General features: G+C 41.8%; 1 protein-coding gene across 1 annotated transcript in view; it reads left to right on the top strand.

Annotated features, from left to right (window-relative positions):
- The window catches only part of AUTS2 (activator of transcription and developmental regulator AUTS2), a 973,254-nt gene that overhangs the window by 543,343 nt on the left and 414,330 nt on the right, over positions 1–15,581 (top strand). The window contains exon 7 of the mRNA XM_085302011.1: positions 12,457–12,558. Coding sequence (XP_085158137.1) covers positions 12,457–12,558 — 102 coding nt within the window. The remainder of the gene's footprint in view (positions 1–12,456; positions 12,559–15,581) is intronic.

Genomic DNA, 15,581 nt, shown 5'->3' with positions numbered 1-15,581 from the left:
GATGACAGTAAATACGGAATAACATACGCCTTTTGCAGTACTGTAGGAGCACAGCAAGTGACTTTCCTAGACTTAATTTAAATCATAACCTGCCAAATTGCTGAAGATCTGTAGAAAATTTGTCTGTAGTTTGAAACTGCATATCTGATTAGGGAACACGTGAATTAGATAGCTTAGTATCTGTGGTATAAAGATTTTTTTACAGTAACTGTTTTTTGCATAGGTGCAGCTTTGATGAATACCACCCAATGTTCTTATCGCAAAAGAGCAAAGGAAATATAAATTAGAAGCTTATAAATAGAGCATTCTGGTTGCCTTTGAAGAATTTTGTTTCAATACAGTTTGCATGAGAATGCTTTTGTTGCTTTCAGAAAGTTTTATATATATATATATATTGGCTGGACTGTAACCAATGCATAAGGCATAACATTTTAAGTGAGTGTTCTTCTTTGTCTAAAGAAGTAGATAAAAGAGATCGTCAGATCCGCAAGGGGTTAATTCATATGTTCTAAATGAAAATGGAATTAGAAAATGAATTCCCTTCTAACATCTCTACTCTGTGTGCAGATCAAAGCCATCATAGGAGTAAATTTATGTCTGATAGTGTGGACGGTTTCAATGCACACTGGCAAAATATCATGCTGATTGCTGATTGAAAACAGTTGTTAATTCTCTACTTCACTAAATTCAGAGTGGAAAAACTTTCCTTAATAAAGAACAGATTGAAGAGAACCAAGACCTTACTGTGTGGAAATTAATGGCAGATGCATATACTGGTAGTTAAAATGTTTCATTAGATGTTAATGTCTTGCTGTGTTTTTAATTGTTCAGAAATTAGCCTCTAGAATATTAAAACCATCTGTTTGTTATCATGATGAAACAGAATACTTAAATAGTTATTAATTTTGTGGGCTTTTTTTTTCCTTGTCTGCAAAACTTTGATCTGTTGAGATTTCAGTGAAGGCTGGGTGCAGAAGTGAAAAACAATTTTAAAACACCTTAGTGCCCAAAATATCTGCATTTGCTGCCTGCCACCCATATTTTGCATGCCTGCTTTATTTTACAAATGATTGTTCACCAAGGAGAAGTTGACGTTCTTTAGTGCATAGACGRAGTGTGCTGATGCTTGCTGAGCCTGTATAATGGTTGATTTAAACTGTAATATGGTACATTTTCACATGCTGATACTTAATTTTTAAGTCTTGTGGGTCATTTTAAAGCCCAAATATTTCAAAGTATAGGAAAGGTTCCAAGTAGATATGTCAGTGTAGGGCTTTGTCTTCCTTCATTTCCGATTATTTACAACTATTTTTCTTTATTYAGGATTGAGAGTTTTTTTCTTTTTTTATCACATAGGTGAACAATAATGGGCTGCTTACAGGTCCTGATTCAGGTAGATTTTCCTCTTTATGAGGCCGTATATTGAGTGTATTTCAAGTGTAATGATACGGAGATGCTTACTTTTTTTCCTCTACTGAGTGATGGATTTAGGCAAGTACTTAAGTACTGTCTTTTGGGGGGAGACACTCATATGAGCATTTTATACACAGCTTTCCATTGTGAAGAGCAGAATTTGTAATACATTTTGTAATGCTTATTATACATGACTTAAGTGTGCAGATTTATTCAGTAAGTCTAAACATTACTTAGAGAGCCATTAATGTATCTTTCCAAGTGATTTTTGACCTTTCCCTAAACAAGCACTTCAAAAATTATGAAATGCCAGGATGAGGATTAATTGAACTTACCRTGATTTGGTAGTAGTCCTGTTTTATAGTTTTTTTTACTTCTCTTAAAGATGATAACCCTCTTACCTAGTACATGGCTGTATTTTCAAGATGGATAAGTTTGATATGATCTTATAATACATGAAAGAGAAATGTGATTGTGTTTTTTTTTTTTTTTTTTTAATCAGTATAAGGTGCACAAGTTCTCTGGTGAGTAATTAGAGCAGATGCCCATTTTCCTAAATGGGATTCTGCAACCCTTGAAGGCAGTGGAAACATTCGTCTTGCTTTCGGAGGGCGCTGGATTTTGCCCTGATTCCTTGTCTCTCTGTTGAGACTGCCAACATAAGGGCTAATAATGCTGGCTGGCAGAATCATTTTCTGGAAAACAAAGCTAGTTTTGGACTTGGGCTGAGGCAACCAACTCATCAAATCTATCAAACATGAAATCACTGTTGTTCACTGTTGACAAGGGACAGAATCCAAGACGTGCCATGAGATTTCTTCTTTGACGTTTGCAAATGTGAGTAATCATTATTTCCATTGGCRAAAGTAGTCTGAGGTGAAAGCACAGTGCTGCAATATATTTTACATTATTTTCACAATTAGATGTGGAAGAGAGGTGAGCAGAAGAAAAAAAAATCCCTAAATACTGTAAAGAAAACTGACAAAAAAAAAAAGAACAAATTGATACTGTTAAGAGGTTTAAAACAGTCTGAGTTTTGCAAACCAGCCATCGCCCTTATTAAAATGTTAGTCTAGAGCAAAATTTCAACAAGATTTAAGATGCTAACGTCAAGCTGTGGTTTAAGGATGTAATTCTTCAGTATTCCTTTTCCTGGCAGTGCCTGATTAAGCAGTCCCTGCCACCCCTTCCCACCATCACCTCCTTCATCATGTCAAATTGAGGAACTGATGGGGATTAGAAGTAACGCAAGAAGAGCGAGAGAAAAAAAAAAAGCAGCCGGTGGTTTGTCGGTTGACTGCAAGGTCCCAGAGGCAGCTGTAGCTGTGCAAACTGGGGTCTTGCAAGCTTGGGAAGAAGCTGGCAGGAGCCAACTCTGTCCCCAGAAAATGCCGTGAAACCTGGCATCAAGTACAGGCAGCCCGAGAGACTTGTCCATCTAAAGCAGGACCAGGAGTGCTGGCAACCCATATGCCACCCGAAGTGCTATAAACTGTATTTTGTTCAACCAGCTTGCCTCCACGGAGGCTGGAGCCCGTCAGACGAAGGTGCTGGGAAGTGGCAACTTGCCATCTAGCAGAAGCTAATCCTGATTTAAACAACTTAAACGACCGCTCCTGCCTTTGCTTTTCTCCCGAGTTATTTGTGATGACTAGCTTCTCTTCGTCTCTAAACTTATCTCCACATCAGTGATAGCTRCTAATGAATTCAGATGGTTCGCTCCCTTCCCTTCTGTGCTTCTTCAAATAGATYTTCTTCGCCAGATACTTTAGCTCCCCTTTCCTGTTAACAAATTGGTACTGAGGTATGTTGTTATGACTTTGGCTTCTATCATTCAGCAAGTAGAAAATACACGTGTAGAGATGTGAGTTGTATGTCAAAAATGCTTCTACTCTCCCCTGCCCCCCGCCTTGCCTTCATGTTATTAAATTACAGAGAAATACTATCATAATAGCCTCCTGGCCAAGTCACAGAGAGCAGAGTTATGGTTCCCCTGATAAATTGCAAAGCGTTATTAAGTTTTGCTCTCTGGACAGAGAGTATTGGCATAAAAGGACATCAACCACAGTTATATTGGTCTTGATTGCTGCCTAATTGCTGCTTGTTTGTGTTAGAGATCATGTGGTTTGATTGATCTTGCCCTGCTTTTGTCATTATAGTTACAACTTCCTAGTTTTCTCCTTGTACGGAGACCACAGGATGACTTTTAAATCTTGAATAATTTATGTGGCTGGCGAGTGAAATGGCTTAAAATAGTATTGTATTTTTAAGCCAATAGCTCAACCTTCAAATCATTATTTATGCATCTAAGGTATTAAATATTTATTCTGGGCTTATACTGAAGTATGAAATAACAGGACTTCTTTTAAGTAAACACAGGCAAACATCTTGAGGCCCATCCGTGAACACTGATATTTCCTCCTTCAGGTCATTTATTTACTTCACTAACGTGACTGGGTGTCACGTTAGTGGTCCACATGGAAAAAAGCTGGATGGGGATTGCCATGACTTACTTAAGCGGGCAAGTACTGTCACTGCAGTTTTCTTCAGGCTCCATTCATGGAGCTGCTTCATCCTTAGGCACTTGTTTAAATACTTTGGAAAATTACAACCTGAACTGTTAATGTAGATCAGGTGCTGTAGAGACTGTAGAACATGAACTTCCCAAACGGTCCTTCCTCTTGGGGCATGGGGGTTGTTGGTTGCTTCTCAATGTCTGCTGAGTTTCTGACCTTTACTGGGATGGCCAAGATTGACGATTCAGGGTGGAATCCAGTCTTGTCTCGTGTCTTCTCTGTGCATGAGAAGTCTTCATCCTGTGGACTTAAAAAAAGTGAAACTCCATAAAATCTACCTTGGCTTTGTGCATTCCTTCATTAAAACAGACCAAAGCTCTTTAAGTTATTTTACAGAGAGCTGTACAACTTTTTGGCCTGGCCTGTTTTTTCTTTTTCTTTTTCTTTTTTTTTAAATTCTTTTTAACCTTTTTACTGATTTTGTCCTCTCAGATACTTAAATATTCTTCCAATAAGTTATACATTTCAAAGTCAATCGGAAGCCAAGCAGGACTTGGCTGGCCAAGAGGAACTGGACATTGGACACATCTGGATAAATAAGATAATCTTTTTGTTCTCTCATCTCTCCATAGGTGCAGAGTTAAGGTGGGGTGTTTGCCCCTCCTTTCCTACCTCCCCTGTCCTTTCCCATACAACATAAACCAGGACTCAGTAGAGATCTCGAATGATGAGTGGGATAGGATCCCTAAGGACACATGCCAGAGCCTGGACCTGTCAGCAGTGAAGGGAGAGGCAGGGTGTGGAGAGTTGTCGTTCAGGATGCCAAGTGTTCCGAAATAGGCTTTTCTCTCCCACAATGTTGGGGTAAAGCTGACAGCTGAATTCTCTACGCTTTTCAAATTAGCAAGCCTAAAGGCAACAACAAACGCCTGCAATGACTAAGTGTCTACTGCTTCTYGTAGGATGTTACCCGGGCTCTGGGGTGATACAAAGATGTGCTAAAGGATTCTGTCTTCTCCCAAGGAATTTAAAGACTAGTTTGGGGATATGTAGAAGTTACATGCATCTTGTATATACATATATATGTATATATAGGGAGGAAGTACAGATGGTATAAGTGGGTGTCGCTCATGAATTACATATAGGACCTGTACTGAATATGCATCAGAATATAAACAAAAATACCTGTGCAAACAGGGGTGATACACTTGTACCAGGCAGCAAAGACCTCTAAAGAAGCTGTGTATCAGAGATGGYTTTCTGGCAGTAGAAAGGAAGTTTCGCTGACACTGAATCCATTGAAAGCCCTGGGAATCAGAAGTAGGATGCATGCGAGCTCGGCAGTGAGACTCAGTGAATATTTTGAGGGGCAGAGGGATGGCACCCTGCTCCCCGCTGCTTCGGCTGGCTCCGTGCAGACTGACTACACCCTTATTCTTGTGCGTCTCTGTGCTGCGTGARCCCGTGCTCCTGAAGCTGCTTGGAGAGATTGATTGGTACAATGGAGTGCTTTGCAAGGTGTAATTTTAAAGGCCGTATTTCTCACTGTGCAACCATCAAAATGCAAAGGGTCAGAAGAAGCCTGTATTTTGTTGCAATTCAGCTTTTAAAGTGTGCTGAAATATGCTTCATTTGTTGCAATTGCCAACAGCTTGCTGTTTCATACCACTCTTAACAGGAGCTGAGAAACAGAGCAAGTCTGTTACACTTTATATGTTGTATAATGTATGTATTATTCTGAGGCGTGATGAGTTTATGCCAAATTTATCTTCGATTTCTGTATAAACAGTGCAGAAAAAATGATGGGCTGCATTCTCTGTGTAACTTAGATAAAATAGAGCTGGAGAGCTACTTCAGGGTACCTTCTGTGTGCTATATATCTGAGGTTGCCCAAGCATATAATGAAAGAGAAGAGGATCTGGAAATAAATGCCCGTTCCTTTTCTCCCACACCCCCGCTTTGGCACATATGCTATTTATTCTTAGCCTGTGTCGCTTCTGCTGTTGCTCCTGTGAGCAGAGCACAATCGCTTGATGTTTCTATAATAACAGTGCTAAATAGCCAAATTCTCCCCAGGAGAAGAGGGATGGAGCTCCATTTCTTCCTGTAGACTGTCCCCTACTTAAGTCAATAGAGGTTGTGCTCCTCTGCTCCTATTTACTGAGTGAGTACAACCAAAAATTCTGGATCAGCTCAAAGGAAATGACCACTAGTGCTTTAAAATAAGTTAAAGACACCTTTGTTCTGTGTCATGGAACTAATCAGGTAATCTTTGTAGTTATTTGTTCAAGTTCTATTAGATWTAGAAATGTTGTGGGCAGGAAATAGGAAAAATGTATCTATGCTTAGTCTTCCTTTTTGTAAAGGGAATTTTGGAACAGGAAAAGTTACTTTGTGTTTTCAGTAGGTGCAAGAAGGAGACAAAATGCGGAATCTTCACTTTGTTGGTCTATCTCACTTTGACCGTACAGGTACACAAAATAAAGTGGAGCTTCATCTTCTGCTAGGGAGGTCRGAGACCAGGAGGAAGGCATGCAGGCCCTGAGCCTCAGTAGTTGGCAATTTCTTGGAGTGTGTCCATTAGCTGTTGTAAGATTATATATCAAGACATGTGCAAAGARCCTTTCCAAAGGTTGTATCATGTAACAGTGTCTCTCAGGTAACACAAATTTTCTTTCCTAATGTGAAAAACTGCTTTGTGTTAATAGTGTTCAAAGTCTGCACATGGCGTGAATTCTGTTTTCATTTTTACTGCTTAAACTTGCTTATCGTAAATATTCGTCCCCCTTGTTGTCTCACCTCTGATTTGCTTTCCTTGCACCACACCTCTGTTTAGCTCCTCAGACCAATGTCACGGTGGTGGATGCAGTTTTGATAGAAATGCAGCGTGAAGGTCTTGCTCCAGACCTGTGGCTGCTGGGGAAAACCACCCTTAATGCTTTTGCTACCACATATGCTGGATAAGCAGTATTTGTCTAACTTGTTTCAGTAGCAAGATAGATTTAAGTGAAAGCATTTAAATGACATTTGTTAATCGTGATTTAATCACCAGTAACAAGCCTTGATTTATATTGTGGGCTTTTTTCTTGTTAGGCAGTTCTACTTTTATTTGTTTTCATACAGCCAGATTTATTCTCAGGCATTGATAAAACATGTTTTCTTGTCAATCAAATATGCAGCCCTGCATTAAATCTGCTGTTGCTCTTTTCTGACTAATGGAGGACACTCCAGGTGTCTGTGTTTGCTGGTGCAGGGCAGGGACCATCTTCCTGGGCTGTGCTTGTGCGCTGCTTGCAAGGGGAAAGTCTGTCTCTGCACCATCTACGCACCGCAGTAGCAGGGGCAAGACTAGTCCAGTGTCGTCGTGATACGTGAGCGAAAGCTGAGTCGACCATAAAGGTTAAAGATGTTTTCCTCCTTATTCTGGACATAATTTAAAAAGCAGCACCCTTTAACTGAACAGTATTTATCTCGTCAGCCTTTAATCCACTGCCATTGTACCGCTAACATTTATAATCAATTGTTTTGTTGATTAGAATCGATTAAGCTTCAACGCACATTGTCCTAATTTCAAATGAAACAGTTATGAGAACTGGAAATGGAAAAAGTGTTTAAATGATGCAACAACGCATGTTTTAATTCAGCAGTGGTTCCTCCACCCTGACGAGGGGGTGGAGGTTACTCGTCCCCCGTTTCCCCGTYCCCGCTAGCGTGTATCCTTGTTACCCAAAGTGTGCGTCACCCGACTGCCGGTCGGGACCCTCCTGGACCTGTAGAGACTTTTTAAGGTCGGAAAAGYATTGCTGACAGAGAGCATACAGGTCTGCCTTAGCCGGCTGATGCCAACTAAGTGAATATATTTACCCAGACAGAGGTTGGATCAGAAGASTTTTGGCCTCTCTTGCCCTTGCAGAAGCTGTATAAATAAAGGATGACGGGCAGAACTGAAAGCCTAATTCCACTCCCCGCCGTTAGGTTATTCTACCCCTTGGGAAGCAGGTGTCCTCTTCCTCCGGGGCTCGGGTAAAGGCTTAGCTTGCTGGCTGCGCTGTAACAGGGAGAAGTCTTAGTATTCATAACTTTAAAGTATAACGTAGTGAAATAATCCTTTAATTCCGTATGGTGCAGAAACTCAAGCGCCTCAGAACTATACCGTAGCTTGGATTTACTGCTGCCAAATGGTATGGTGTTTTAAACTAGGGGAAAAAAAAAAAAGACTTAGAGGAGCAGCATTAGGGTGTTTTAGAYGCGATATATAAGCTCTGTGAAAAAAGCTTTTGCTAAATTCTCAGTAGGTTTATTTATTTTGCTTTTTGTTACATGCTAACCAGGCATYGCTACTATGGAATTATCTAAAATGGCTTAGGGATCTCGCACAGCAAACTGGTGGCTTGATAGGATGATGCTCCCTGTAGTTCGGGGCTCAGCTGCCCTTTCATCTCCCCTTATGCTATTTAATGTGATCAGCTATCTCTGTTCTTCATTCTTTTGCTTTCTGAGACAAAAAGCAACACAGAGAGAGCCATGTTGCCGCGGGTTATCCTTAGGAGGGTTTTATGGCTTATGTCCCCCATCCTTCTGTCGTTTCGTAGAAATGCTGGACTAACACGGTAATGATAACACCGCTGTAGACCGGTCTTATTCCTAAGCCTGTATGTTTAGGCCTACGTTRTGCTTTAACCTTGAATGCCAGTAGGAAACATGACAAGGCAGCATTTCCCCTTGGACATAACGACATACTTAGTTTGCACTTTTACTGTTATAAAATACAGCTGGCTACTTCGCTGGTGCAAAAATAGTTCCACTAGTTTTCAGGTCACCTGAGACTCCCTCCATGTCCTGAAAGACCGGCTGTTGCTCATTGTTCTTCTAGTGCTTGTTATTATAGCAATTCCATTTTGTATTTCTGCATCTATTTTGGTTTATTCATAAACTTAGCAATTTCAGGCCAGTTTTTCTTGTGACATTTATGCCTGTRCTAGTCTCTCTGTTTTTCCTTCATCCAGTGGTGACTGTTAGCATTGCATATCTTTGTGCCTGTCCTTCTCCCCTCCCTCCCGGTGGTAACTCAGTATCCCAGTAACTCTTCGTGTCCCTTTCAGCAGTTCCAGCTCTACATCTGTTTTGGGTTAATTGGTAGGACAGCTCAGAGTGAGATGTTTTAATTTTTGGGGCCCAGCTGATAAGCAGCTCAGTGGTTTTGAGCCACCTGCAGGCTTCCTAATTTTTCTACATGTGCCTTTCTGGAAGGAAAGGGAAAAAGGAAAACCCAGGTGAGTGTGGATGTTTTCAGTTTTTTTGTGTGAATACACTTCTGTAGTGGAGCTACCCTGTCATTAGGAATGGTTGCTGATGTCCCAGTTGTGCCAAGAGCAATGAGTGTGATTGGGCCCCGTGGCATGCTACATGCATGTAGTGCAGACACTCAYGTGCTGGGAAACTGTTCCTGCTGCAAAAATCTGAATAGACCAACTTTGGAGAACAGGGAAGACCTGTCGTTATTCTCTCCTTCTGGAGAGGGAATTGGGTACGTTCAAGAATCAGAAGCAAAACCCACCGCTAATGCCAGTCCAGCCCTATAGCCAGCAACTATTCTTCCTAATACCTTTTCTTTTAATTTATTGCTTTTAAAGAAAAATGTAGTTATTCGCGTTTCTCTAATAGGTTTAAAGGCATTACGAAACAATAGCTACCCTGGTTTTGTAGTATGATGAAAGATTTCCAGCAATATGATAAAATGATGCTGAGAATGCCCCAGAATTCAGATGAAAAAATACGGAAAAATGTGGGGGGATTTTCCAGGGTGCTATCCCAGTGCCATACAGCCCGGGCAAGCAGGCTTACGTCGTTGATTCTCACACGCCGCATGTATCCCATCTCATATGCCTTGAGAATGCTTGAGGCTGTGCAAGYTGTTTGTGAGCCAGCACACTTCTACATCTTTAGGCTTTAGCACTTTTTGATCTAGCAGACATCTGTACTTCCTTTTTGTAAATATCCATGGATGAATCCTGACGTGGATAAATTCATTCCTGTTGTACACTGGGAGCAAGGAGTCAGATTTGCTTTCTGTAGACCCTTCTTTGGTCCTTGCTTAAGGTGAATTAGAAGAGTCTGCTGGCTCTGTTAATGTGTGACCATCCTCAGTGAGACTCTTGGGTAGATGTTGTGGGAGCTTCCCGTTGGCTTTGCTTTGTTCACTGGGTGCCATGACACGAATGGTACAGCAGCGATGAATGTAGCACCTTAAAGGTCTTCTAAACGGGAGAATTCTCATTTTCCAGGGGAAGCTGACTTCAGGGTTCCCATGCGCCCCAGAGCAACGCACATGCATGCAGTATAATGAAGGAGCTAGTCTCCTCTTTGCAGACATTTTTACTAGCACTATGTTTTTTCAACGCCRCTTTAATTTTAAGCGGCTGAATCTATGTGAGTAGGTTGAAATGAACCATTGCCTTTCCACATTAAGCATTCTTGTGTGCATTTGTGTGTAACTCTAGGCTCTTCAAAGAAGACAAGGGCACACTTCCATGCTTTTTTTTTTTTTTTTTTTTTTAATTTAGCACAAATTGATGGGTTTTGGAATAAAATGGAAACCCTCAACAGTTTGGCACATGGAGAAATGCAGCTTGGAAAAAAAGAAAGAAAATATGGAAAACTTGTAAGTCTTAACCTGGACTTACTTTTGAGTTTGATGTCTGGTCTACACAATTCACTTTGTCCCTACAGGGTATTAGGCTCAGATRTCTTAGTCATAATCATTTACTTAACTGTATATTGTCTCTAGAAAAATGACAGCTGCAGGTTTTCTCTTCGCTTTGCTGTRAGTAACCAGAATTCACAATGTAGAAGAAGTAATAAAACAAGYAGTGTCACTAATTAATGCTTGAAAATTGTGTACAAAATAAATGAAATTCCAGAAAAAAATTGGACTGCAAAAAGTCCTTCAGGCCCAGATACAATAAGAGTTTCTCCACCATTGAGCAGTTGTTGACACAAGCCTGAGTCAGTGAAACTTGATCTGTTTTCCTTTGGGTGGTTAATTTTTAAACATGGGACCATAAAATTACAGTACATAGTGGTCCTAGATAAGATCTGTGGGTTTTATATGAAGTATTAGACTTTTTGAATTAGTTCTTCCCCYGCCGCCTCCAAAAGTTCCTACCTAGATCTGTTAGATCTAACTGATAAACAGTTACTTCTGAAACAAAAATCTTTTTACCCGATATTTTCTGGCTGAGCTGTGGTATATTTAGTTTGTTTGTAATATCGTAAGTGTTTGGCAAGCGGCTTCGGTTCTTAGGTTGTGTTTTATTTGAGCTGAGACTACACCTGTGGCATTTTTACAGTTCTGCTCAGGCGTTGCAGCCCGGCTGCGTGGCTGAGCCCTTAGCTTTACGTACTTCCTCCTCTCTCTTGTTTGGCTGGCAAAGAGCACCCAAAACTGCCTTTTTTTACCCAGTTGAACAGTTGGCCATACAGTGGATGCTCTCCTGACGGAGATGTGGTTTTCCCATGGGTTTTCCCAAGTTTCCTGCAGCTTCTGATGTTTTCATTTGAGTACCTGTTGTGGTTTTCCTGCTCTGTCCTAAGATCATTGCTGATCTTCAGTGCCCACCTTGCTTGTCTTTTGAGTACATACTCGTCCTGAAATGGAGAAGWGTGTGATAATTTCTGGGCAGTCTAAATAGAAATTACTGTGAGTTTATTAGAGTAAGTCGGGCGGTGTACGTGTTTGTTGCACGCAGGTTGGTAAGCGTGGTGGGTGTACCATGAAATACTTCATTAGGCACATCACCAGATGTTTTCTCTGCATCTGCTCCTACTGCCAGTATTTAGGCAGGTGATTTTAAAACTTAACTTCTGAAAAAAGCATACGGTCTTGAAACCGACTATTTGCCAACATTTACCTTAGGAGTAATCAGTGTTCACAGAAAATTATTTCAGAGGAGGCGTCAACAAGGCTAAAGCAAAATTTTAATAAATTCAAGCATATACAGAGAAAGATACATTAAAACAAATATATACTTTTTCCGCATTCCAGTAGGTCTAGTTTGGATCTTTCTTTTGCTGTGCATGCGTATGTGTTTGTATATATGTATGCATTGTACATACACAGTAGATGTCCGTTCCAGCACATTGTGGTTTTAATGCCTTGACCTGTATAGCYCATAGCTTAAGAAGAGGCTGGATGTGTTCTTGAATGTGTTGAAAATGTAGGCTATATATGTTTTTATTTACTACTGTGCCTGTAAAGTTCATTAAAACTTGTGTGAAAGGCAAAAGCAAGCTGCTGTCTGACAGATAGATCATGTCGTTTTGTGAACGTCGAGGTTAGTCGAGAAGGGTATTTGGTACCACGCAGCGTTTTCTGGGGGTAGTCGAGCAACGGCCCCCAGGAGCGAAGGTGACTCCCTCCCCTGCGGAGATTTCAGYGCACAGTGCTGTTACAGGGGGACCAGCAGATGAGGGGACTTAAAGCACCAGTCTAATCTCGTGTTTTCTCTGCGTTTCTTCTTTCCCGCAGCTCAAACCAGGTCAAAACAGCTGCCGAGACAGCGACAGTGAAAGCGCCAGCGGGGAATCCAAAGGTTTCCATCGAAGTAGCTCTCGGGAAAGACTCAGCGACGTAAGTAGAAGTCCTGGACTCGACTAGTGCTTTGATGAAGCCCCAGTGTAGGTCTTGGTGGGGTGTAAGTCAGAATGGCATGTGGGCTCTGGGATGGCTTCTTGTTGAAACCTCCTTCCCTTGGGGTGGTGGGAGGGGAAGAGGCGACCTAGTGCTCCTGCCCTCCTTGAGTAAACTTCCTAAAGTTTGGTAAAATGTCCGTCGGAGTGAAAACACTCACATGTTGGAGAGAGRTGAAGGCCATTTTATGAAGCTGCAGTGCCCTGCTTAGTTGGAAAGTGGCCTCTTTCCACCCGACGTGGGGAAAGAAAAAGAATGTATCGCTTTGGGGTAAATGCTGTCTTTATGAGAAGTATTAGGGAGTCTAGGAAGACACAAAGAATTTGTATCTAATGGATTGATATAACATGGCCAACAACCGCATAAGCTCTGCTTTTACTGCTCTGCCTGAAGTGCTGCGGAAGGGCCTAAGATGGCAGCTCGGCGGAGAATGCTTTTCTCTGGCGAAAAAAGAAAAAGTGCCGTTCACTGAACGACACGTGTTCTGCCRACAGACAAGTAAAAAGAGCCGTCCTTCTGCGGCTGCGATTAGATTATTATTTATTACGTGTACCATCRCAATCCTTGAGTGTTTTATTCATGGCTCTGGGTCCTCTGTGCTACACACTTTACCACATGCAAGGGAAAGGCAGCCCCTGTCCCAGAAGAGCATCTGAAGTGGGGATTTTGTAGGTCGGGTCCTGTGCTGGTGAAAGCCTGGCTACATCTGTCAGACCAGCTCACATCAGCTAGCAATCTGGGCCTGTTCTAACTAACCCACGTTTTGGAAATGAAGGTTTTTATYGATAGCGTGGCCAGGTAGATTTGGATGACAGACACCAGACAGTATCCTCTAGAGGCCAATCCAATAAAACTAAATTGAGCAGATATTAAAAGGAATACCTTTGTAAAGGGTACATTTTTGTGTGTGTGTGTGTGTGCGCGTGTGTGTGGATTGAAGCCTGCAGGCACGCAGCTAGCAATTTTTGCTGAATTGTGCATATGCCTGAAATAGCCCAGGGATATATGTATTTTTTTTTTCTGTGGAGGTGTGAAATCTATAGCTCCCTCTTTGCTCATCCCTTTGTCACGTTATTTTAGAGGTCCATTCCTCCCTCAGAGCCAATCTTCAGGGACACCGTTGGTTAGACACTTCATAGCCACCTGGGGAGGGCAATCTCAGTGCTGTAAGATATCTTTGGTGGAGGAGAGGAGCTGGAGCAGGTAGTAAGGAAATGCCGCATACAGGTAGCAGCAGGTGACAGCTGACCCTCCACCCGTCACCGTTTCTGCCGTAGCATGYGCTGTGCCCTGCGGCAGCTGAGAAATCGCCACGACGAGCTTCACATTTACGYGGCACCTTGCAGCACAAAATCTCAGCTCCTTACAAACGTGTTTTAATTTAGCGCTGTCCTTCCCTGGCAACGGAGCGAATGGAGAGCTCGGAGGCTTGGCTGACCTGTCCAGCACCTCACAGCAATTCAGTGTGAGACCTGGCAGGGAGAGCAGAGTCCTGGTTCCCCTCCTGCCCGTCAAATACATTTTTTCTTCTGATGTTCGGCTGGTACCTTCTTTTCATCCTGGCACTAYAGCAAATTAAGAGGAAGCAGGGAGCAAATATAACTTCCCTAATATGCCCAAGAATGACATAAGGATTCTTAGGTGACTCAAAAGCAACTTTGTTCAAATATATGSAAAAATTATATATTTTAAAAACAAACTATGCATAATTTATATTATACTTAGTAAGTTCCTTTATGCTTTGATTACCTRTTAAGATATGTCTCTCAGCTATCTGGTATTGCCAGTTCAGCTGTGATTTGACAAATACGACAAACTGTCCTATCACCTGCGTCTGTGCTGGCCTTCCCTGCTTCTTTCCGTTAGGAAAAGTAAATGTCATTCTACATTTCTCCCTAGCCCTATGAAAAACACCCTGTTTTTTGAATCTATTAGAGTCTCAAAAATGGTAGTGATACTTTCACTTCCAGCAGTGGGTGATGCCACCTTGAACTGGGCTCTTGCAAACCAGAAAGCATCGAGAGCTTAATAAGGTATTTTAAATAATATATTTTGAAGGAGTGAGGTGTCTAATGGTATCTAGCAGTTTCTGTATGGAAATAAATACAACTAAAAGACTAAGTTGTTTCTGAAGAGGCTTTTCTGCTTTGAACACTGTTCACCTAGGAAAAAATACACTGGAAGTTGTGTACTCATCAGAAGCCTGAACAAAAATATAAAATATTCCAGGCAGATTAGCTCAGAGGTCAAAGCAGCAAGTCTTAGACTTGAAGTATAATGAATCTCCACTGATGTAGCCCCACAGCGTTGTGAGATTAAGCGTGGCTACTGCATGGAAACATGTATAATGAATGAAGTGCATATACTCTAGGTGGATGATCAATTTTCAAATCCCTGGTTGTAAGTAAGCTGTTGAAACAGAAATGTTAGCGTCACRAGCTTTAATGCGGTGCCTAAGTGATAGCTTAGTGACAGATGCAGAACGAGGGAGACGGTATAATGAATATCCAGTTGCAAACTGACATGTCAGTGGCTTCATTCCYTCTGCTATCAGACGTCTTTCAACTCTGCATCCTGCGCGTGTACCTGCAGCTCTGGGATAACACGGATTGATGCAGCGCGTGTTTACACGGGGTGACTCCTTCCCAGGCTAATGAGATCCAAGCAGGTAATTTGCAGCGTTTGCGAGAGAGGTGGTCAAAAATGAAAAGAGGATAAGGCAATGAAAAGAGGGCGTTAAACAGGAGACTTTTCTCATAATGAGGCTTGAAATAGCATCAAATGGGGGAAGAGGAATTGCCTGTACTCGTGTCAGGTGCAGCGCGGTGAGACGGATTTCCGTCAGCTTCCTTGTGCCTCCTCGTCTTCCCCCCCATCACCATATATACCGCTGCAAGAAGATATAATTAGCAGAGAGCTCGACCCCTGCTACGTTAGGGGTGATGTTTACCYGAGTGCTCCAT

Source organism: Rhea americana, unplaced genomic scaffold (assembly GCF_003343005.1).
Source record: "Rhea americana isolate MKP2758 unplaced genomic scaffold, rheAme1 scaffold_182, whole genome shotgun sequence".
Lineage (NCBI taxonomy): Eukaryota > Metazoa > Chordata > Aves > Rheiformes > Rheidae > Rhea > Rhea americana.
Note: the sequence above shows the minus strand (reverse complement) of the source record. Positions and strands in the feature narration are given on the sequence as shown.